This window comes from Symphalangus syndactylus, chromosome 3, assembly GCF_028878055.3.
Source record: "Symphalangus syndactylus isolate Jambi chromosome 3, NHGRI_mSymSyn1-v2.1_pri, whole genome shotgun sequence".
Classification (NCBI taxonomy): Eukaryota; Metazoa; Chordata; class Mammalia; order Primates; family Hylobatidae; genus Symphalangus; species Symphalangus syndactylus.
This window is the reverse complement of record NC_072425.2, coordinates 7,706,086-7,728,587: the sequence shown is the minus strand read 5'-3', so window position 1 is coordinate 7,728,587 and position 22,502 is coordinate 7,706,086. Positions and strand designations below refer to the sequence as shown.

Sequence of the window (22,502 nt, the reverse complement as noted above, 5' to 3'; positions counted from 1 at the left end):
GGGACAGTGGGCACCCTGGGCCCTGATCCTGCACGCCTTCCTCTGTGCCTGGAAAGGTGAGAACAGCGGCTGTGATGTGGTCCTGGTGCCTGCCCCTTGTCACGGTGGGCCCAGTGCTGCCCTCCTGGACCAGGTGCCCCATGGCGGGCTGAATGGGTGGGACTAGGGCAGCGGGTGGGGCCTGAACAGCTGGAAAAGGTGTACCTTTTCCATCTCACCCAGACCTCCGAGACCAATATGCTGGGGGCGTGGCCCCAGAGGGTGAAGGGACAGCAACCGCGTGCCCTTGGGGGCCAAAAGCACCGTCCAGTGGCCTCCCCAGAGGGGGTCGCTGTGTACAGAGGATGTCAGGGAAGGAGTCACCTTGGAAGTGTGGCTGCAGCCTCTGTCTGCTGCATCTCAGCAGAGCAGGGCTTCCTTGCAGGGCACTGCCCCACACTGCCCTACAGAGCAGAACTGAGCATTGTGGAGCCTCTACCTTGTGGAGCACATGGCACACCCCGGCCTGTGCAGGGTGCGCTGCGTCCCCAGCCGTGTCTCCGCGGGTCCCACTCCCCCAGCCTGCGTGTGGGCCCCACAGACAGGAAGAACGGGACATACATGGCCAGGCCTCCAGGCATTTATTCAGCCCCTTCCCTCTGCCGCCAGCTGCTGCTTGAGTGAAGCCGCAGCTTCACGCTGGGCCGGCCACAGTGGGCTGAGCTTCGGGGACCTGGAAGGTGCAGACACAGGCAGGGCTGGGGCCAGCCTGCTCCTCACTCCATGAGGAGCCTTGAGACCCCTCCAGTCCTGTGCTCAGAGGCTGAGTCTGGGCCCCCCACGCAGAGCTGGCTGCTGCTCACGCCTGGCTGCCTTTACCCACTCGCCGATGATGGTGGCCTCCAGCTTCCGTGCCTCAACCACGGAAACAGGATCTTCTGGGTGGGAGGCTCTGGGGAGCGGGCACAGAGGGGGCCCGTCAGCCCCAGCCCTCAGTGAGCCTGTCCCGCCCGACCCACGACCACCACCAGGCCACCTCCCTCCACACCTGAGGTCGAGGTGGTGCGCTCCCCCCTGGATGGTGACGGCGATGACTGAGGCACTCAGGTTCCTCCGAATCTGTGGTCAGCGGAAAGAACTCCCATCAGGTGAGGAATGAGGCAACTGCCCAGCCTCCGCCGTGGGCCCACTGGAGAGGAGATGTGACGGGGCAGAGCCGAGAGGCAGTGCCCGTCAAGCAACCAGAGAGAACCAGCCAGAGACGGAGGTGGGAAGTGACGAGACGGGGGCAAAACCGGGTAAGACAGGAGCAGGGTAGGGGCAGGCGAGGGGCCTGTGATCCCAGCACTCTGGGAGGCCAAGCAGGGAGGATCGCTTGAGCCCAAGAGTTCGAGAGCAGCCTGGGCAATACGGTGAGACTGTGTCTCTACAAAAAAATAGCTTTTTAAATTAGCTGGGCATGGTGGTGAACGCCTGTGTCCCAGTTACTGGGAGGCTTGAGCCTCAGAGGTCAAGGCTGCAGTGAACCCTGATCTCGCCACTGTATTCCAGCATGGGCGCCAGAGCAAGACCCTGTCTCAGAAAAAACCGAACAACCTAATGGGGTCATAGGGCCCAGGCCAGGACTCACCCCGCCCCCTGCCCAGGGGTCCAGGTTCCCATTGGAGAAGATGATGTTGCTGGCGGCTCTGAGATCTGCAAGGGGCAGAGAAAGTGGTGACGTGGGCCCCTCACGGGGGCTGTGAGCCATGGGCAGGGGGAGCAGAGCTCGAGGCAGAAAGCAGGATGCTGCCCCACCCTACCCCGGCCTTACCGCCCCCCCAGAAGCTGGTCAGCAGCCAGTCGGGCCGGGGCCACACGCCCCAGGTGTCCAGGCAGTATTGCTGGCGGAGCTCCTCAGTGAAGGGCAGGTTGGGGAACATATCAGTCACGTTGTTGCTGGCGAAGGTCAGGTTGATCTCGGTGCAGGCCTGCAGGTGCCCCAGCCTGAGTCAGGCCAGCCCACGCCCACCCTTGCCCCCAAGTGGTTCCAGGCCACCCACAGCCCCACACCTGGTAGTCCCAGGCCCTGGCGTTGGGGCCCGTGCCGCAGCCAGTGGGGTCAGCACAGCTGTGGTAGAGCCGGTAGATGTCGTAGCAGTGCTGGGAGCCCGAGGCGTTGTAGACCAGCCCTGGGGAGGAGAGGCGCTGGGGCCCAGCAGCCACACACACACACACCGCGGGCTCCAGCCACCAACCCGTCCCCCTTGGAATGGTCCTGCAGGGGCCTGGGGCTCTGGGATCTGCAGGTCCCAGTGAGGAAGGTTCTCCAGGCTACCTGCTTGGAGGTTGGCGGGGTCTGTGCTGCCAGCCTGGGCCTGACTGTTGAGGGCCCTCCCGCTCTCCATGGGGCAGGGTGGGGCCTGCCGCCCTCTGTTGCCCTCCATGCCTGGGGACCCCAGAGGCCCCCTGAGCAGCACCCATCAAGCTGGGCCTGGCTACAGCCAGTGCTGAGAGGGTCCCCAGGGATGGTCACTGCCTCCCCCAGGGCCTCTGGGAAGGTCGTGCTGTCCACCCCACCACAGCCCTGGGGCAGGAGGCAGAGCCCCCGGCCGGGCTGTGGATCCTCGCCCCACCCGGCCCCAGGATCCAAGCCAAGCCTGGGGTCTCCACACTTGCCCATCTGGGGCCGGGGGAAGGGCACCTGCCAGCGCTCGCAGCCCCGTGATCCTCTGGGCCTCACTCAGCAGCCGGTCACAGCCCACCTGGAGTGCAGGGGCAGCAGTGACTCAGCGGGGTCCCCTCCACCAGCTCCGCCTCCCCGGCTCCCAGGATGAGGGTCAGGCCGCTGACCACCAGCCTCGGGACACTCCAGCAGGCCTCTCCCTGCACCCCGGGAGGAGGCGCCTCACCTTGACGGGGTTGGCGGGGAGGGGACCCAGGAAGTCAGTGGGGTACGGGTAGTCCATCATGGCCAGCACGGTGAAGGCGTTCCGGGCGAACATGAAGAGCTGGGTCAGGTCCTTCTCGTCTGACAGCGGCTGGCAGGTGCCAAACTCCCAGCGGACCGTGTCGTAGGCTGCATGGAAGGGGCAGAGACTCGAGGCTTGGGCACAGCTGGCGCTGGGGCAGGTGAGGCAGTGGGGGGCGGTGGGGGGATCTCACCTCCCTGTAGGAACAAGTCCTTGATCTGTCGGAACGCTTCCCGCACACCCTGGGTGCATTTGGGACTCTGGCCCTCAAAGTCCTGGGGGAAAGAGACCGTGCTCACTGCAGCCGCTGTCCCTTAGGGGGCCTGGAGGACCCCAAGCCTCACTCACCGCCGTGACGTCCCGAAAGAACTGGTTGGAGTCGCCGAGACCTGCCACAGCTAGAACTGGCGCGCTGGCTGCCAGCGCCCCCGCCACCAGGTGTGGGTACTTCATCCTCAGGTAGGCGCTGAGCATCCCCCCATAACTGGGTGAGGGACACAGGGTTAGGGCTACTGTCCCCAATACCCCGTTTTCTCTTTTCCTCCTCAGGGGCCCACAGGTGCCACGAGGACAACACTTCTGAGACCCACAAATTCCGACCCTGGGCCTGGTGCGGGTGCAGCCCTCACTGGGAAAGGCCGCTAGTGTGGCCGCACATCCAAGCTGAGCAGGTGGCTGGGAGGACAGGCTGGGAGGGCTTCCCAGGGGAGGCAACACTAAGCCTGGAACCACTGCCCGAGGCCTTAAGAAAAGGCAGCGGTGGTAGTCAGGGGAGTGGGGAGAAGGGCTGGGGGCGCTGGGTCGGGGCAGGGGAGGGAGGGTGCGGAGGCCGGGGAAGGCGCCCACCTTCCACCGAAGGCGATGGCGGGGGCATCCTGGGCCCCGAGGTCGCGCCGTAGCGCGCGGAGCAGCTCTGCGAAGTCGGCCAGGGCCTGCTCCACCGTCAGCAGCTCCGTGTGCCCGCGCTGCGTGGACTGCGCACCGAACGGCAGCGACTTCCCATAGTAGCGCTGGGCGGAACGTGCCATTGAGCCCGGCCCCGCGACCCCGTCCGGCACCCACGCGCTCCGCGACCCCCGCCCGCGACCCTGCCTGGCACCCACGTGCTCCGCGAAGATCAGTAGAGCCCCCTGCTCGGCCGCCAGCTCCGCGACGAAGCCCGAGTTGTTGGCAAAGGCCCACACGTCGCCCTCGTTCCCAGTGTAGAAGAAGATGGGCCCCTTGCCCTGGGTCCAGAACCTGTCTGTGGGGAGGGCGGATGAGGCGAGGGTGCTGGGGTGCGGCGGGACGGCAGGGGCGGCCGGGCCGGGGTCGGGGTCTCACCTGACACCAGGAAGCGCTGGGGGAAGGTTTTGTTGCCGAAGCGCTCGAAGTTGAAGTGGTCCAGACGCTGCTGGAAGAAGCGCTCCTGGAAGCCGGGGTCCGGGGCCCTGCGGGCTGTGGGGGGACGCGGACCTCAGAGGTGGGGATGGGGCCGGGGAATGGGCTGGGGGCGCCGCCACACTCACCCCCTGCCTGGAGGCCGCGCAGCCCGAGCGCCAGCAGCAGGAGCGGGGCCCAGGGAGCGGAACCCATGGCGCCTTCCGCGGGCGCCCGTCACGTGGGCGGGGTCACGGGGCCGCCAGGGCGCGCTCCTCCCTCCAGGCCCCACGTGTTCCTGGCGCCCGCGGACCCCATGGAGACCGTCGCCGCTTCAGCGCCGCGCCGGGGCTGTGCCCCCCAACGCCCCGCGCCCCGTGGCCGCTGCCCAGGGGTCCTTCCCGGGCACGGCGCGGGGAAGCGGAGGACCCCTGGGCCATCTCCACGGCCTCCCCTGCCACTGGCTCGTTGTCCTACCGCGGGCCCCTCCGGAGCTGCGCTAGGGCGAGTCTCTGCTGCGCCCGCCAAGCCTCCCCAGCACTTGCTCCTGGCAGGTGTCCCACTCAAAGTCAGGGCCAGGAAAGCGGGGACCGTTCTGCTGCCCCTAAGGGCGGGAGGGAGAGGGTCTTGGGGAGATGGGGGTGGCGAGGGTCCCAGAGTGATGGCCCCCCGAAGAAAGCGACACAGGGTTTGTTCAAGCGATAACAGGGGCTGGGGGGGGCGGGGCTTCGCAGCGGGCAGGAGTGTGGGGTGCCCCTGGTGCGTCTGGGCAGGGCCGGGATGTGGCAGCGTAGCTCCCAAAAGCTGGGAATCGCCACCTGCCCTTCCAGCTAGCACCCAGTGTGCCCACACAGCCCTGCAGGGACAAGGGGGGGAACAGAGGCCTCTGCTGGGAGCTGGGGCCTCCTCCCTGGGGAGCACCCAGAGGATGGAAGAAGTCACCTTTCCCCAGAGTCCAGTCCAGGGCGTGGGTGAGGGGGCCGTAGTGGTGGGTGCCAGACCAGCCACGTGGAGTCCTGCTGGGGATGTACATGGGCCGCTAGTCAGGCCCGGAACAGGTGCAGGGGCAGCAGGGGCTCAGCTACAGACAGTTACCCTGTCCCTCTCCCAAGACTGCCCTCAGCCAGCATGACCCTGCCTTGCCCATCCTGTGGGGCTGAGCGGAGAAAACCGGCCACTTCCACAGCCCCTCACGCCATGGCCTTCCCGTGCCTCACACAGAGGCACCCCCCATGGTGGGTGACTGGTGGCTGGGGCCCTCAGCATGGTGGCAGTGACCATCACGTCACACTGCAACACGTCATCCAGGGCCACACACCATCCCCACCATGGCCCTCACACCATCCCCACCACGGCCCTCACATCCGGGCCCTGTCCCATCCTTACACAGTCCCTGGGGCTGCCTGCCGGGGCCCCCGCAGGACGGGGGTGAGGACAAGCAGCAGCCCTCCTTGGGTGTGGAGGTGCTCCATGGCGTCCCCCACCCCACACCTCTGCTCCTCTGGCTCTCTCGGGCGCCTTAGGTGGCCAGAGCTCCAACAGCAACCCTCACCCAGGACCGCAGCTCTGGAAATGCCAGCTAGGCTGAGAGTGGGCCAGCCAGCTCCCCAAGCACACCAGAGCCTGGAGACGCCCCAGGCTTGGCTGGGCCCACAGAGGGGCCAGAGTCTCAGGGAGGGCTCCGGGAGCAGGGTTTCCAAGGAAGCCACTTTCTCTCTTGTTCACGGCCCAGGCATTGATGCCCCTTCTGGGCAGCAGCCAGGGCCTCCCAAGCCGGGAAGGGTGGGCATGGGGCTAGCCAGCATGGCTCTGCCAGGGGTGAGGGTGGCCACAGCCCCCTGCCCACATCCCTGTGCTCACAGAAACATGTGCTCTATGGAATCAAGGTTTAAGGGATCTAGGTCTGTGCTGTTAATCTGTAACCTTAGCCCCATCCCTGTGCCCACAGAAACATGTACTGTATTGACTCAAGGTTTAGGGGATTTAGGGCTGTGCAGGATGTGCTTTGTTAAAAATGTGTTTGCAGGCAGTATGCTTGGTAAAAGTCATCGCCATTCTCCATTCTCGATTACCCAGGGACACAGTGCACTGTGGAAAGCTGCAGGGACCTCTGCCTGAGAAAGCCTGGGTACTGTCCAGGTTTCCCCCCACTGAGACAGCCTGAGATATGGCCTCATGGGAAAGGAAAGATCTTACCATCCCCCAGCCTGACACCCATAAAGGGTCTGTGCTGAGGGGGATTAGTCAAAGAGGAAGGCCTCTCGCGGTTGAGATAAGAGGAAGGCATCTGTCTCCTACATGCCCCTGGGAACGGAATGTCTCGGTGTAAAACCCGATTGTACATTCGTTCTATTCTGAGACAGGAGAAAACCGCCCTGTGGCTGGAGTCGAGATATGCTGGCGGCAATGCTGCTCTGTTACTTTGCTACACTGAGATATTTGGGTGGAGAGAAGCATAAATCTGGCATACATGCACATCCAGGCACAGTACCTTCCCTTAAATTTGTGACACAGATTCCTTTGCTCACGTTTTTTTGCTGACCTTCTCCCCACTATCATCACTCTGCTCTCCTGCGGCATTCCTCTTGCTGCGATAGTGAAAATAATAATCATAAATACTGAGGGAACTCAGAGACCAGTGCCAGTGTGGGTCCTCCGTATGCTGAGCGCCGTCTCCTGGGCCCACTGTGCTTTCTCTATACTTTGTCTCTGTGTCTTATTTCTTTTCTCAGTCTCTCATCCCACCTGACGGGAAATACGCAGAGGCGTGGAGGGGCTGGCCACCCCTTCACTGGCACAGCAACCTGACATGTTAAGGGGCCCAGCTTCTGCAGGAGGACCCCAGGTCTGCATCGCCAGGGCCCTCGTCAGCCTGTGCAGGGCACAGTAGGTCACCCAAGGGGCAAGTGAGCCTAGGCTGCCCACGCCTGTGCAGACACCCCTGAGCTCTCTGCCCACCCCCAGAGCGGGACAGATGGGCAGGGTGGCTGCAGAGCCACCAGCTGAGGGGGTGAGAGGTCCCTGGGCAGGGAATCCTGGGAGCCTGGCCAGCAAGGGTGAGAGGCTGCTGAGCCTAAACCCTCCCCTCGAGGTCCATCTGCCCTCTCCAGACCATCTAGGCAGCTCCTCCACACCCCGATTCCTGCTGGGACACCCAGTCCCACCCTCTACGGCTCACAGACTGGGGGCCATGCCCGGCCACACATCACGTCTGTGCTGCCGGCAGGTGGCTCCGGTGCGTGTGGCCATGACCTACTGCATCTGCACTTGGGGCCGTGCTGGTCTGTGTGCTGGATTATACATAATATAAAACTGACCACTTAACCAGTTTCGCGTGTTAAATTTGGCGGTATTAGGTACGTTCGCGCATTCACAACATTGTGCGCCATCACTGTTTTCGACTATCTCATCACCCCAGTAGAACTGTAGCCATCAAACAATGGACGCAGCCCTGGCACTCACCATTCTACCATCTGTCTCTGTGGCTCTGCTGACTCCAGCTACGTCATATCAGTGGAATCCTACAGTATTTTGTCCTTTTTTTTTTTTCGAGACAGAGTCTCACTCTGTTGTCCAGGCTGGAGTGCAGTGGCACGATCTCAGCTCACTGCAACCTCCACCTGCTGGGCTCAGGCAATTCTCCTGTCTCAGCCTCCGGAGTAGCTGAGATTACAGGCACCCACCACTACACCTGGCTAAATTTTGCATTTTTAGTAGAGACGGGTTTTCGGCATGTTGGCCAGGCTGGTCTTGAACTCCTGACCTCAGATGATCTGCCCGCCTCAGCCTCCCAAAATGCTGGGATTACAGGCGTGAGCCACCGCACCTGGCCTGTTTTAGCCATTGTGAGTACCGATGCGATGAACATGGGTGTGAAATATCTGCCTTTTTTTTTTTTTTTTTTGAGACAGTCTCACTCTGTCGCCCAGGCTGGAGTGCAATGGTGCAATCTCAGCTCACTGCAAGCTCCACCTCCTGAGTTCAAGCAATTCTCCTGCCTCAGCCTCCTGAGTAGCTGGGGTTACAGGCACACATCCACATGCCTGGCTAATTTTTGTATTTTTAGTAGAGACGGGGTTTCACCGTGTTAGCCAGGATTGTGGGGGGCAAGCCACCCAGGTGCTGAGGCAAGAGACTGAGGACACGAGCTGTTCCAGTATAATAAAATATAAAACAAGAATAGTCATAACAGATATAGATCTTAGATATGATTATATAAGAATATCATTAATCATTAGCTAGTAGTACTTACTCTTTATTCCAATATTATAATAATCCTCACTCTATAATCATAACCTAGAAAAACCAGGCCATACAGAGATAGGAGCTGAGGGTACATAGTGAGGTGTGATCAGAAGACAGGAGTGCGAGCCTTCTGTTATGCCTGGACAGGGCCACCAGAGGGCTCCTTGGTCTAGCGGTAACGCCAGCGTCTGGGAAGACACCTGTTGCCAGGCGGACCGTGGTCTAGCGGTAGCGTCAGTGTCAAGGGAAAACACCTGCTACTTAGCAGACAGGGAAAGGGAGTCTCCTTTTCCCCGGGGGAGTTTAGAGAAGACTCTGCTCCTCCACCTCTTACGGAGCGCTTGACATTAGTCAGGTTCACCCACAGTTATCTGGAGGCCTAACCGTCTCCCTGTGATGCTGTGCTTCAGTGGTCACGCTCCTAGTCTGCCTTCATGTTCCATCCTGTACACCTGGCTCTGCCTTTTAGATGGCAGTAGCAAATTAGTGAAAGTATTAAAAGTCTCTAATAAGCAGAAATAATGGCGTAAGCTGTCTCTCTGTCTCCTCTCTCTCTCTGCTTCGACTACCAGGCAGGGAAGGGCCCCCCTGTCCAGTGGACATGTGACCCACGTGGCCTTACCTATGATTGGAGATGGCTCACTCTCCTTATCCTGCCCCTTTGTCTTGTATCCAAGAAATATCAGCGCAGCCTGGCATTTGGGGCCACTACCAGTCTCCGTGATTTGGTGGTAGTGGTCCCCCAGGCCCAGCTGTCTTTTACCTCTTTGTCTTGTGTCTTTATTTCTACACTCTCTGGTCTCCGCACATGGGGAGACACCCATCGACCCTGCGAGGCTGGTCCCTACACAGGATGGTCTTGATCTCCTGACCTCATGATCCGGCTGCCTCGGCCTCCCAAAGTGCTGGGATTACAGGCGTGAGCCACCGCGCCCAGGCTGTGATTTTGATTTGCATCTCCCCAACGATTAGTGATGTCAAACATTTTCCCTGTGTTGACTGGCCATTTGTATGTCTTCTTTGGAAAAATGCCTATCAAATCCTTCGCCCATTTTTGAACTGGGTTTTTTGTTGAGTTTTATGATTTTTAAAAATCATCTGGATCGGTCAGGCACGGCGGCTCACGCCTGTAATCCCAGCACTTTGGGAGGCCAATGTGAGCGGATCACGAGGTCAGGAGATCAAGACCATCCTGGCTAACACAGTGAAATCCCGTCTCTACTAAAAATACAAAAAAAAAAAAAAAATTAGCCGGGCGTGGTGACAGCTGCCTATGGTCCCAGGTACTAGGGAGGCTGAAGCAGGAGAATGGCGTGAACCCAGGAGGCGGAGCTTGCAGTGAGCCGAGATCGCACCACTGCCCTCCAGCCTGGGTGACAGAGCAAGACTCCATCTCAAAAAAAAAAAAAAAAAAAAAAATTATCTGGATCTCGGCTGGGCACGGGGGCCCATGCCTGTAATCCCAGCACTTTGGGAGGCCAAAGCAGGCAGATCACAAGGTCAAGAGAACGAGACCATCCTGGCCAACACGGTAAAACCTCGTCTCTACTAAAAATACACAAATTAGCTGGGCGTGGTGGCAGGCGCCTGTAATCTCAGCTACTCGGGAGATTGAGGCAGGAGAATTACTTGAACCCAAGAGGCAGAGGTTGCAGTGACCTGAGACCGTGCCATTGCACTCCAGCCTGAGAGACAGATGGAGACTCCATCTCAAAAAAAAAAAAAAAAATTAGCTGGGCATGGTTGCGGGCACCTGTAGCCCCAGCTACTTGGGAGGCTGAGGCAGGAGAATGGCGTGAACCCAGGAGGCGGAGCTTGCAGTGAGCCGAGATCATGCCACTGCACTCCAGCCTGGGCAACAGAGCGAGACTCTGTCTCAAAAAAAATAACTAAATAAAAAATAAATGAACGATCTAGATCTCAATCCCTTGTCATATATGTGATTTTCAAATCTTCTTCCTTTCTGTGGGTTGCTTTTTTATTCAGTTGATATTGTCTTTGAAGTGCAAAAGTTATTATTTTTTGAGACAAGAGTCTCACTCTGTTGGCCACGCTGGAGTGCGCTGGTGTGATCTCGGCTCACGGCAACCTCCCCCTCCTGGGTTCAAGCAGTTCTCTGCCTCAGCCTCCAGAGTTTAGTTGGGATTACAGCGCCCGCCACCATGCCCGACTAATTTTTGGATATTTAGTAGAGACGGGGGGTTTCCTCACCTTGGCCAGGCTGGTGCTCAACTCCTGATCCACCCGCCTCAGCCTCCCAAAGTGCTGGGATTACAGGCATGAGCCACCGCGCCCGGCCGATGTGCAGAAATTATTTTGATGACATCCAGTTTGTCTGTCTCTTGTTGCTTGTGCTTTTGGTGTCATATCTAAGAATCTGTTGCCAAATTAGAAGTTGAGGTTTTTACCCCCCGTTTTTTTCTAAGAGTTTTATAGTTTTAACTTTTTTTGTTGTTTTTTGGGTTTTTGTTGAGACGGAGTCTCGCTCTGTCACCCAGGCTGGAGTGCAGTAGCGCCATCTCGGTTCACTGCAACCTCTGCCTCGCAGGTTCAAGCGATTCTCCTGCCTCAGCCTCCCAGGTAGCTGGGATTACAGGCGCCTGTCACCACACCCAGCTAATTTTTGTATTTTTAGTAGAGTCAGGGTTTCACCATGTTGGCTGGGCTGGTCTCTGTGGGCGGCAAGCCACCCAGGTGCCGAGGCAAGAGACCAAGGGCACGAGCTGTTCCAGTATAATAAAGAAAATATACAGAATAAGGATAGTTATACTGGAAATAGAATATAGATATGATATATGAATATTATTAATCATTAGTTTGTAGCATTACTCTTTATTCCAATATTATAATAATCTCTGTTCTACAATTATAACCCGGGAAAAACCAGGCCATACAGAGATAGGAGCTGAAGGGACACGGTGAGAAGTGACCAGAAGACAAGTGTGAGCCTTCCGTCATGCCCAGACAGGGCCACTAGAGGGCTCCTTGGCCTAGCGGTAACGCCAGTGCCTGGGGAGACGCCCGTTACTTAGCCAACCGGGAAAGGGAGTCTGCCTTTCCCCCGGGGAGTTAGAGAAGACTCGCTCCACCACCTCTTGTGGAAGCCCTGACATCAGTCAAGCCCGCCCGCAGCCATCCGGAGGCCTAAACGTCTCCCTGTGATGCTGTGCTTCAGCGGTCACACTCCTGGTCCACTTTCATGTTCTGCCCTGTACACCGGGCTCTGCCTTCTAGATAGCAGTAGCAGAATTGGTGAAAGTATTAAAGTCTTTGATCTCTCCAAGAAATGCATATAAGAAATAATGATATAAGCTGTCCTCTCTCTCTCTCTCCGCCTCGGCTACCAAATATGGAAGGGCCCCCTGTCCGGTGGACACGTGACTCACGTGACCTTACCTATCACTGGAGACGACTCACACTCCTTCCCCTGCCCCCTTGCCTTGCATCCAATAAATAACAGCGCAGCCAGGCATTCGGGGCCACTACCAGTCTCCATGACTTGGTGGTAGTGGTCCACTGGGCCCAGCTGTCTTTTCTTCCATCTCTTTGTCTTGTGTCTTTATTTCTACAATCTCTCATCTCCGCACATGAAGAGAAAAACACACAGGCAGAGTAGGGCAGGATCCTATAGTCTCGAACTCCTGACCTCGTGATCCACTCGTGTCTGCCTCCCAAAGTGCTGGGATGACAGGGGTGAGCCACCGCGTCCGTCCGGCCCACTTTGTTCTTTTTCAACATTGCTTTGGATTGCTTAGGGAAGTATTAACATCTTAACAACGTTGTCTTCCTACTCACCAACGAGGGCTCCTTTGCACTTATTTAGGTTTTCTTTAATTTCTTTCAGCAATGTTTTGTAGTTTTCAGTGTACAAGTATTTCACCTCCTTGGTTACATTTATTCCTTGGGATTTTACTTTTTAGATGTTGTTGCAAATAGACTCGTTTTCTTCATTTCCTTTTTGGACTGTTCGTTGCAGATGCACAGAAATGCAACTGATTTTCTTGTTGATACTACGCCCTGCAACTTTACTGAATTTGTTTACTAACTCTAGTAGCTTTCTTGTGTATTCTTTGGTATTTTCTACATGTAGGATCATGTTACCTGTGAATAGAGAGAGTTCTACTTCCTTCTTTTCCATTTGAATGCCTCTTATTTCTTTTTCTCATGTAATTGCCCCTGGGCAGGACTTTCAGTAAAATATTTAATAGCAGTGGTGAAGCAGGCTTCTTGTTCTTTTTTTTTTTTTTTTTTTGAGACAGAATCTAGCTCTGTCGCCCAGGCTGGAGTGCAGCAGCTCAGTCTCAGCTCACTGCAACCTCAGCTTCCTGGATTCAAGTGATTCTCCTGCCTCAGTCTCCCAAGTAGCTGGGATTAAAAGCATGTGGAAAAAACACGCAGCTGGGGCCAGCCAGTGGCTCACGCCTGTAATCCCAACACTTTGGGAGGCCGAGGCACGTGGATCACGCAGTCAGGAGTTCAAAACCAGCCTGGCCAACAGAGTGAAACCCCGACTCTACTAAAAATACAAAAATTAGCCAGGCGTGGTGGCGGGCACCCGTAGTCCCAGCTAGGGGAGTCTGAGGCAGGAGAATTGCTTGAACCTAGGAGGTGGAGGCTGCAGTGAGCCGAGATCGCGCCACTGCACTCCAGCCTGGGCAACGGAGCGAGACACAGTCTCAAAAAAAAAAAAAACCCCAAAAAAACCCCAAAAAAACCAAGCAGCTGGCTGGGTCACAGAGCCGTCAGGGAACCCTACGTTTCTGTCAGGACAAGAGAAACGGCAAGTGGAACTGGGGGACCCCACTGTGTTTTTTGGTGTCAGATGGGTAATGCGCTGACTTCGTAAGGTTTGAGGAAAGCACATCTCACCTGAGTGTGAAACCAAATCATCACACTCAGAACTACAAAAGAATCAGTGTTTACAGCCGTTAATTTCCATCTGAGCACAACCTTGCTCCATCCCATACATTCTGGTAGTTTCTGCTCTCGTTTTCATTCATCTCTAAGCATTTTCTACCTCCCCTTGTAGTTCTCTTTGACCCATTGGTTAAGAGTATGTTGTTTAATTGCCACAGATTTGCAAATTTTCCAGCTTTTCCTGATACTCATTTCTTTCTTTCTTTTTTTTTTTTGAGACGGAGTTTCGCTCTTGTTGCCCAGGCTGGAGTGCAGGGAGGCGATCTCAGCTCACTGTAACCTCTGCCTCCCGGATTCAAGCGATTCTCCTGCCTCAGCCTCCCGAGTAGCTGGGATTACAGGCACGCATCACCATGCCTGGCTAATTTTTGTATTTTTAGTAGAAATGAGGTTTCACTGTGTTGGCCAGGCTGGTCTTGAACTCACGACCTCAGGTGATCCGCCCACCTCAGCCTCCCAAAGTGCTGGGGTTTACAGGCGTGAGTCACCACACCTGGCCTCCTGTTACTCATTTCTAATGTCATTCCATTGTGGCTGAAAAACGTTCTTTGATGGATAGACACACTAACTCACACCTACAATCCCAGGGCTTTGGGAGCCCCAGATGGGAGGCTCATTTGAGGACAGGAGTCCAGGACCCACCTGGGCAACATAGTGAGATCCCATCTCTACAAATTAAAATTAGCCAGGTGTGGTGGTGTGCACCTGTAGTCCTAGCTATTTGGGAGGCTGAGATGGGAGGATCACTTGAGTCCAGGAGTTCAAGGCTCTAGTGAGCTATGGATCATGTAACTGCACTCCGGCCTAGGAGGCAGACACACACACACACGTGCACCCACGTGTGTGTATATACATATTGTATTATTTCAACCTTTGAGGCTGGGCATGGTGGCTCATGCCTGCAATCCCAGCACTTTGGGAGGCCGAAGTGGGCAGATCACCTGAAGTCAGGACCAGCCTAACCAACATGGCGAAACCCCGTCTCTACTAAAAATACAAAAATTAGGCCAGGTGCGGTGGCTCACGCTTGTAATCCCAGCACTTTGGGAGGCCAAGGCAGGCGGAACACAAGGTCAGGAGTTTCAGACCAGCCTGGCCAACAGAGTGAAACCCCGACTCTACTAAAAATACAAAAATTAGCCAGGCGTGGTGGCGGGCGCCTATAATTCTAGCTACTTGGGAGGTTGAGAAAGGAGAATAGCTTGAACCCAGGAGGCGCAGGTTGCAGTGAGCCAAGATTGTGCCACTGCACTCCAGCCTGGGTGACAGAACTAGACTCCGTCTCAAAAAAAATTGAAAAATAAAAAAATTAGCCAGGCATGATGGAACATGCCTGTAATCCCAGGTACTTGGGAGGCTGAGGCAGGAGAATCGCTTGCACCTGGGAGGCGGAGGTTGCAGTGAGTCAAGATCATGCCATTGCACTCTAGCCTGGACAACAAGAGTGAAACTCTTCTTAAAAAAAAAAAAACTTTGAAAATGAAAATATAGGCCAGGCACAGTGGCTCACGCCTGTAATTCCAGTACTTTGGGAGTTCAAGACAGATAGATCACCTGAGATTGGGAGTTCGAGACCAGCCTGGTCAACATGGTGAAACGCCATCTCTATTAAAACTACAAACATTAGCTGGGCATGGTGGCACATGCCTATAGTCCCAGCTACTCTGGAGGCTGAGGCATGAGAATCGCTTCAACCCAGCAGGTGGAGGTTGCAATGAGCCGAGATAGCACCACTGCACTCCAGCCTGGGTGACAAAGTAAGACTCTGTCTCAAAAAAAAAAAAAAAAAAAAAAAAAAAAGAAAGAAAATATCTTAAGGCCAGGTGCAGTGGCTCACGCTTGTAATCCCAGGACTTTGGGAGGCTAAGGCAGATGGATCACCTGAGGTCAGGAGTTTGAGACCAGCCTGGCCTAGATGGTGAAACCCCGTCTCTACTAAAAATACAAAAATTAGCCAGGTGTGGTGGCGGGCGCCTATAATCCCAGCTACTCAGGAGGCTGAGGCAGGAAAATCACTTCAACCCAGGAGGTGGGGGTTGCGGTGAGCCGAGATCGCGCCACTGCACTCTAGCCAGGGCAACAAAGCAAGCAAAAAAAAAAAATAAAATAAAATAAAAAAGAAAATATATTAAAACTTCTTTTAATATATTTTAATATGTGGCCTAACACATGGTCTGTCCTGGAGGATGTTCCATGTGCTTAAAAAACTGTGTGTTCTGCTGTCGGGTGAGTGTTCTGTGTCTGTCCTGTCTAGTTAAGATTTTAGCACTGTCCAGACCCTCTTTCCTTGTTGATCTGCCACCTAGATAAGTTTTCCATTATTGAAATAGGTTGAGTGACATCTACAACTATTACTGTAGAACTTATTTCCGTCTTCAATTCTGCCAGTGTTTGCTTCATATATTTTGGGGAGCTGTTCTTGGTACATACATCTTTACAATTGCTATAATTTGTTCGTGAATTGACCCTTTTATTACTATGTAATGTCCTCATATCATGTAACAATTTTTTTTTTTTTTGAAATGGGGTCTTGTTCTGTTGCCCAGCCTGGAGTTCAGTGGTGCAATCATAGTTCATGACTGCCTCAAACTCCTCGGCTCCCACAATCCTCCTGCCTCAGCTGCCTGAGTAGCTAGGACTACAGGTCCTAATTTATTTTATTTTTTGTAGAGACGGGATCTCACTATTTTGACCAGGTTGCTTTTGAACTTCCTGTCTCACTTGATCCTCCCACCTCAGCTTCCCCAAGTTCTGAGATTACAGGCATGAGCCGCTGTGCCCAGTCCATCCTGTTACTTTCAATCTATTTAAATCTACTTCTCAACAGCATCTGGAATTTGGCCATTCTCCCTCCTGAACCATAACTTCAATGATGAGATGTTTTCCTGGTTCTCTTACTGCCCTTGCCCTCCTCCTTGACCCCAATCTTCTCAGCCTGGTGGTGCCCAGGACTAGGCCTGGCCCCTTCTTCCAACCTTTGCAGACAACAAAAACCATCTGTACCTAGGGACTCCTAAAACCTGTCTCCCCTGGCAGACTCTGATCCCGGCACCACCTGCCCACCAAAGTCTCCATGGTGCCTCCCAGGCATCTCACAGTGGGCAGATCCAAAACGGAGCCCCTCAGTGTCCCCAAGCCAGGGCCTGTGCAGCCTTTGCTGGCCCCTCCACCTGGGGACCCGCCCTACTTCTCTCAAGGCCCACTCCTGCGGAGCCCTCCTCCCACCACTCAGCTTTTCCCACGTCCAGGCAGCTCTGTCGGCCTCCTGCCCTCCACTGTGTCTCCACCCAGCAGCCAGAGCAGTTTCATAGTAAACATCTCAGACATCCAGTCCATGCCAAAATCTTCCCGCACACATCAACTGAACACTCCATGCTGCCTCTGTAGCAGGAGGAGCCACAGACAAAACCCCTGACACCGGGTTAAAGAAGGAAGTGGCGAGACTCCGTCTCAAACAAAAAAAGGAAGTGGGAAGTGGCTTTATTCCGCGGGAGCTTCGGCAGACTTGCATCTTTAAGTACCGAGCTCCCTGAAAAAGAAATTCCTGGCCCTTTTAAGGGCTTACAACTCTAAGGGGTCCACATGAAAGGGTCCTGGTAGATCGAGCAAGCACGGGAAATATGGCTAGGGGCTATGCATCAGCTAACAGAACAGAAAGTTTGACAATGCTTCCGCATACAACGTCTGGAATTTGCAGATAACACAAGTAGTTAAGGTCAGGAGCTGGTATTATTATTATTAACCACCACAGCCGTGTGGTGGCGGCAAGGTCGTCCGGCTATTTATCTTCTGTTTCTTTCCAACTTTTTGCTTTCTCCCTTTCCTCCTGTCTTATAAACTAGGCAAGGAGGGGAGAGGAGGGCAGCAGGAGAAGTGGTGGTCTCCTTCCTTACCTACAGGACCTGCAGGACCGCGGATGGACTGAGCCAACCCCCACTCCGTCTCCCAGCCCTGGGAATTTCACCGTTCCAAATACGCCAAGGTCCTCCTTGCCTCAGGCAGTTTTGCTCAGGCTCAAGTCAGCCTCTCCCCACCTTGCCCGGTGCCAGCAGCTTCTCAGCCCTCAGGTCTTGCCTTCAGTGCCACGGCCTCCCCTGAGCCCTCAGAACCAGCCACGGTTCTTCCCCAGGGCCCTGCTCTTTTCCACACAGGACGTACACATGTGCCACCTGCCTCTGCCTGTCTGTGGCTGGCTTCTCACCAGCCTCTCCTAGAAATCTGTTTTATTCATCTCTGCACAGTCAGCACTAAAACGGCAACTGGCCACGGCTGGCGTTCAAGGAGAATGAAACAAAGAATATGCCTGTTTCTTCCCAGCCAAGGATAGGTCGCGCCCCCAGACACAGACACAAAAGGGACTCAGAAAGGCATGCTCTTGAGTTGAGTCTCAACTGAATTTCAGTGACTCTCCGACTGAAAGTCTATAACGCCCTTCAGCCAAAGACCACTGCAAACACGCCTGTAGTTAAACAAGTTGGGTCTTTACGCTGTGTGTGCAAACACACCAGGCTGAGACGTTGAGGTGTCAGCAACAGGGTGTTCGGAGGAAACTATTACAGGATTTCACCAGTAGTTGGGTGATTTGGGGGATGATCTAAGGAAGGAGGATTTGGTTCTAGATTAGACGCACGCTGGAGCCCAGGAGGTCGAGGCCGCAGTGGGCCGTGATCGCCACTGCGCTCCAGCCTGGGCGACTGAGCGATACGTTGCCACAAAAACATAAAAATAAAAGATTAGACGCTGTGGGAAGGCAGAGGGTAATTCTCAGCTTATGATCGCTGCACATGACAGGGTGAGCTGCGCGTTCCCTGCTTAGAATCAAGAAGAGGTCTTGGTTCATCTCACTTTATCGTGGTGTCTGCGTGGCGCTTCATGCCTCACAGAACATGGGCTGGCTACGAGGGTCACACCAGGCCACAGTAACGCGTCAGGGGCCGCTTGCTTTCTTAGGAGCAACAGGTTCAGAGGTTTCCGCTCCAAGAGGGACCGGGGCCTGGGCCAGGACCTTGCCAAAAAGCAAACGAAGCCCAGACAACCTGTTGGGGCTCCAATCCCTCCTCCCACCACCACCGCCCCGCAGAATTCGGGCCGCTAAGACCTTTGCAGGCGTGCCGACCACGGCTGCCCCGGCCCGGAAAGCAGATTTGCCCCTTTTTGCGGGGAAGGGGTGGAGAGGGCGGCGTCGGGGGAGTCGAGTCTGCCCGCCCAGGCCCCGCTCCGAGCCGCAGGCTGGGAGGGCGGCGGGCGCAGTGATCCCGGGCCTCGGTCAGCCCGGCGCGGCCCTCACCCTGCAGCACAAGAGCCGCCGGCAGTTCTTGCTGTTGCCGTAGCTCTCACCAAAGCTCTGCGTCACCGAAATGAAGTCCTGATGAGGCAGCGGCGGCGGATGCGTGGAAGGGGGCCTGGACGAACCACCAGCGGCATCAGGAGACCGCGTCCTGAAAAAGACTGAGGGCTCCGCCTCTCCGATACTCGCGGGCAGCCATTGCGACGCACAGAGCCGTCCGCGTGTGCGCAGCGCGCACGCGCACGCAATGCGACTCAACACCCCCCCCCTCCGGCGTAGCCTACTGCGCCTGCGCTGAGAGCTCACGGCCTGCGGCGCCTGCGACCACCCCCGTGCGCTGTCGCCATGGCAACAGGGCGGGCCTTGGTTCTCCTTGGGGCGTGGTCGATGCATGGGCCTCCAGCACTGTTCGCCCCGCGGGTCTCGATCTGGGTTCATTTCCCCTCCTGCTGTCGGACGGCTCCGGCTTTGCCCACGTTCTCGCGGGGAGACGCAGACACCCGGGACCTAGGGAGGCGCCCGGGCGCCGCCGCCATGTTGTCAGGGAGCCCCCGCTTCCAGCTTTTCGGTTCCGGGACCCGCGGCGCGGGGATGGGGCTGGGCCGCCCTTGGTAGCCGTCCTGTGCTGGGGGCTACCCTGGCCGCGTGGTCACCGGCAAGAAGCCCAGGGCCACACCCGGACGCGGCGTCGCGGGGGCCGAGGGAAGGACCGGACCTTCCCGAGGTCGCGGACCCGGCCGGCTGGGGCGAGGCTGGGGTGGCCGCTACCCCGAGCTAATATGGCCGTGCCGCATCTCACCGTCCCCGGGGTGCGAGCGCTGCGCCTGGACCGGGGCCGAGCGAGGGGGCCAAGCGGCCGGCTCGACCCACAGTCCCCGCGCCATAGGCGGGTCGGGGCTTTCAGACCCGGCTGCAGGCCTCGAACCCGTTAGCCTTGGAAGTCAGCTTGAGATGACTGCGCTTCCTGCACGCGTTGTCCTCCCCAAAAACGCCCAAAATGGCAAAGCGGCGTCCGTGGCCGCCCGAGGCCTGGGTTCTCCCCTGCGGAACCTCACGCGCGGCCCCTCCCTTATTCTCTTCTGGCCAGGCTACCCCCCTGCCCCTTGGGCGATTCTGCTGCGTCCCACTGTCCTGGCTGTGGCATTTCTGGGTGTTTGGAGGGCTCCCCCGGCAACAACGTCTCATGTCTATAATCCCGGCCCTTTGGGAGGTCGAGGCGGGGCGGGGGATCACTTGAGGTCAAGGGTTCGAGACCAGCCTGGCCAATACAGTGAATCTCCGTCTCTACTAGAAATACAAAAATTAGCTGGGTGTGGTGGTGGTTGCCTGTAGTCCCAGCTACTCGGGAGGCTGAGGCAGGAGAATCGCTTGAACCCGGGAGGCAGAGGTTGCAGTGAGCCGAGATCACCTCGTTGCACTCCAGCCTGGGCAACAGGGCGAGTCTCCCTCTCATAAGATAAAAAATAAAAGTAAATACGAAATCACAAAAAATTAGTACGTATTTTGAGCTGAATAAAAATGGAAATATGCACATGAAAACATATAGGATGCAGCTAATACAGTGCTTAGAGAAAGTTGTAACTGCAAAGAGGTGAGGCCGGGAACAGTGGCTCACCCCTGCGATCCCAGTGCTTTGGGAGGAGACTGAGGCCGACCCCGGAGGATTGCTTGAGCCCAAGAGTTTGAAATTAGCCTGAGCAACACGGTGAAACCCCATCGCTACAAAAAAAAAAAAAGAATTAAAAGACCAGGCGCGGTGGCTCATGCCAGTAATCTCAGCACTTTGGGAGGCCGAGGCGGGCAGACCGCGAGGTCAGGACTTTGAGACCAGCCTGGCCAATATAGTGAAACCCCGTCTCTACTAAAAATACAAAAAAAAAACAAATCTAGCTGGGTGTGGTGGCGGGCACCCCAGCTACTTGGGAGGCTGAGTCAGGAGAATCACTTGAACCTGGAAGGCAGAGGTTCCAGTGAGCCAAGATCGTGCCACTGCACTCCAGCCTGGGCGATAGAGCGAGACTCCATCTCAAAAAAAAAAAAAAAAAAAAAAAAATAGGTGTGTTGATGCACACCTCTAGTCTCAGCTACTTGATAGGCTTAGAAGGTGGATCCTTTGAGCATGGGAGGTGGAGACTGCAGTGAGCTAGGATTGCACCACTACACTCCAATCTTGGCAACAGAGTGAGACCTTGCCCCCCTCCGCGCCCCGCCCCGACACACACACACAAAATCCAAGCTACTCAGAAGAAGACTAAGGCACGAGAATCGCTTGAGCCTGGGAGGCAGAGGTTACCTTGAGCCGAGAATGCACCATTGCACTCCAGCCTGGGCGACAGAGTGAGACTGTCTCAAAAAAAAAAAAGGAAGTCAGTGAAATAGAACGCGGAAAAACAACAACATCGACGACATAGAAAGTTTTTATTTATTCACTTATTGTTTTTCAAGACAGAGTCTTCTCTGTCGCTCAGGCTGTAGTGCAGTGGTGCCATCTTGACTCACTGCAACATCTGCCTCCTGGATTCGGCGATTCTCCTGCCTCAGCCTCCGGAGTAGCCGGGATTACAGGCGCCTGCCACCACGCCCAGCTAATTTTCGTATTTTTTGTAGAGAGAGGATTTCACCATGTTAGCCAGGCTGGTCTCGAACTCCTGTCCTCACGACCCACCTATCTCGGTCTCCCAAAGTGCTGAAATTTCAGGCGTGAGCCACTGCACCCGACCTGAAATAGAAAGTTCCTAGAAAGTTGTTTCTTAGAAAAGATCAACAAATTTGATAAATGTATAGCTAAACTGGCCAAGAAAAAAACTAAAATTAGGAATAAAAGAGGGGCTATCACTATTGCCCTTCCAGATACAGAACGATTGTTAGAGAATACTATGAACAACTTTATGTCAATAAGTCAAGCAGCTTAGATGAAATGGACACATTTCTTAAAGCATATAAATTGCTGGCCGGGCATGGTGGCTCACGTCTATAATCCCAGGACTTTGGGAGGCTGAGATGGGCCTCAGGATCACCTGAGGTCAGGAGTTCGACAACAGCCTGGCCAATATGACGAAATCCCGTCTCTACAAAAAAATACAAAAAAATTAGCTGGGCGTGGCAGCGGGTGCCTGTAATCCCAGCTACTCGGGAGGCTGAGGCAGGAGAATTGCTTGAACGGTGGAGGTTGCAGTGAGCTGAGATCAGGCCACTGCACTCCAGCCCTGGGAGATAAGAGTGAAACTCTGTCTCTAAATAAATAAATAAATAAATAAATTGCCAAAACCAACTCCCAAAGAAATAAAAAATCTGAATATAGCTATAAGGAAATTGAGTTCGTAATTTTAAGTCTTTCTACAAGAAAAAGAAAAATGCTCAGGCCTCATCAATTTCACAAGTGCATTCTACCAAAAATTTCGGATAGAATTAATTCCAATTCCAACCCATTCTATAAGGTCCATATTCACTTAATACCAAAGCCAGAGAAAGATATCACAAAAATACTACACACCAATATTCTCCTTTAATATCAATGTAAAAATTCACTACAAATTATTAGCAAACAGAATCCGGAAAGATAAAAAGGATTATACATCGTAACCAAGTGGGATTTATTTCAGGTACATTTTGAGGATTTTTGAGGATTTTTGTTGTTGGGTTTTTTGTTTTGCTTTGTTTTTGAGACGGAGTCTCGCTCTGTCACCCAGGCTGGAGTGCAGTGGTGTGATCGCGTCTCACTGAAACCTCTGCCCCACCCTGGATTCAAGTGATTCTTGAGCCTC

General features: G+C 55.2%; 2 protein-coding genes and 1 pseudogene across 7 annotated transcripts; all 3 read right to left on the bottom strand.

The window, feature by feature from the left end:
• Positions 1–603: 603 nt before the first annotated feature.
• DPP7 (dipeptidyl peptidase 7) lies at positions 604–18,925 on the bottom strand. Of its 6 annotated transcripts, none has more exons than XM_063636683.1 (13): positions 18,789–18,925; positions 4,254–4,367; positions 4,034–4,173; positions 3,777–3,940; positions 3,279–3,414; positions 3,124–3,205; positions 2,871–3,037; positions 2,663–2,723; positions 2,032–2,150; positions 1,793–1,949; positions 1,610–1,674; positions 1,028–1,098; positions 604–931 (listed from the first exon to the last, which is right to left on the bottom strand). In XM_063636683.1, the coding sequence occupies exons 5-13, from the start codon at positions 3,402–3,404 to the stop codon at positions 796–798; spliced, it is 984 nt and encodes a 327-aa protein (XP_063492753.1). In that variant the 5' UTR covers positions 3,405–3,414; positions 3,777–3,940; positions 4,034–4,173; positions 4,254–4,367; positions 18,789–18,925; the 3' UTR covers positions 604–795. The 6 variants fall into 6 exon arrangements, with proteins under 6 accessions (XP_063492753.1, XP_063492754.1, XP_055126247.1 ...); XM_063636684.1 differs by lacking the exon at positions 18,789–18,925 and adding an exon at positions 4,439–4,615 and having other exon boundaries at positions 4,034–4,169; XM_055270272.2 differs by lacking the exon at positions 18,789–18,925 and adding an exon at positions 4,439–4,589.
• On the bottom strand, positions 4,527–19,131 carry LOC134736148 (uncharacterized). The gene is made up of 3 exons (XM_063635701.1): positions 18,739–19,131; positions 5,232–5,308; positions 4,527–4,893 (listed from the first exon to the last, which is right to left on the bottom strand). Exons 1-3 carry the CDS (start codon positions 19,129–19,131, stop codon positions 4,527–4,529), a joined length of 837 nt encoding a protein of 278 aa, XP_063491771.1.
• Positions 13,351–13,447, bottom strand: LOC129480007 (uncharacterized; annotated as a pseudogene).
• Positions 19,132–22,502: the final 3,371 nt, after the last annotated feature.

What these genes read in the sequence shown, in the direction of transcription:
- DPP7 (XM_063636680.1), bottom strand. Translation starts at nt 4,505, where the DNA reads ATGGGTTCCGCTCCCTGGGCCCCGCTCCTGCTGCTGGCGCTCGGGCTG. An exon ending in CCAGCGCTTCCTGGTGTCAG is followed by an intron (nt 4,174 to 4,253) that starts GTGAGACCCCGA and finishes CCCTCCCCACAG; the next exon opens with ACAGGTTCTGGACCCAGGGC. An exon ending in GGGGCTGCGAGCGCTGGCAG is followed by an intron (nt 2,151 to 2,662) that starts GTGCCCTTCCCC and finishes TCTCCTCCCCAG; the next exon opens with GGCTGGTCTACAACGCCTCG.
- LOC134736148 (XM_063635701.1), bottom strand. Translation starts at nt 19,131, where the DNA reads ATGCATCGACCACGCCCCAAGGAGAACCAAGGCCCGCCCTGTTGCCAT. An exon ending in GGCGGCTCTTGTGCTGCAGG is followed by an intron (nt 5,309 to 18,738) that starts GTGAGGGCCGCG and finishes GTACATCCCCAG; the next exon opens with CAGGACTCCACGTGGCTGGT. An exon ending in GGACTGGACTCTGGGGAAAG is followed by an intron (nt 4,894 to 5,231) that starts GTGACTTCTTCC and finishes TCCCGCCCTTAG; the next exon opens with GGGCAGCAGAACGGTCCCCG.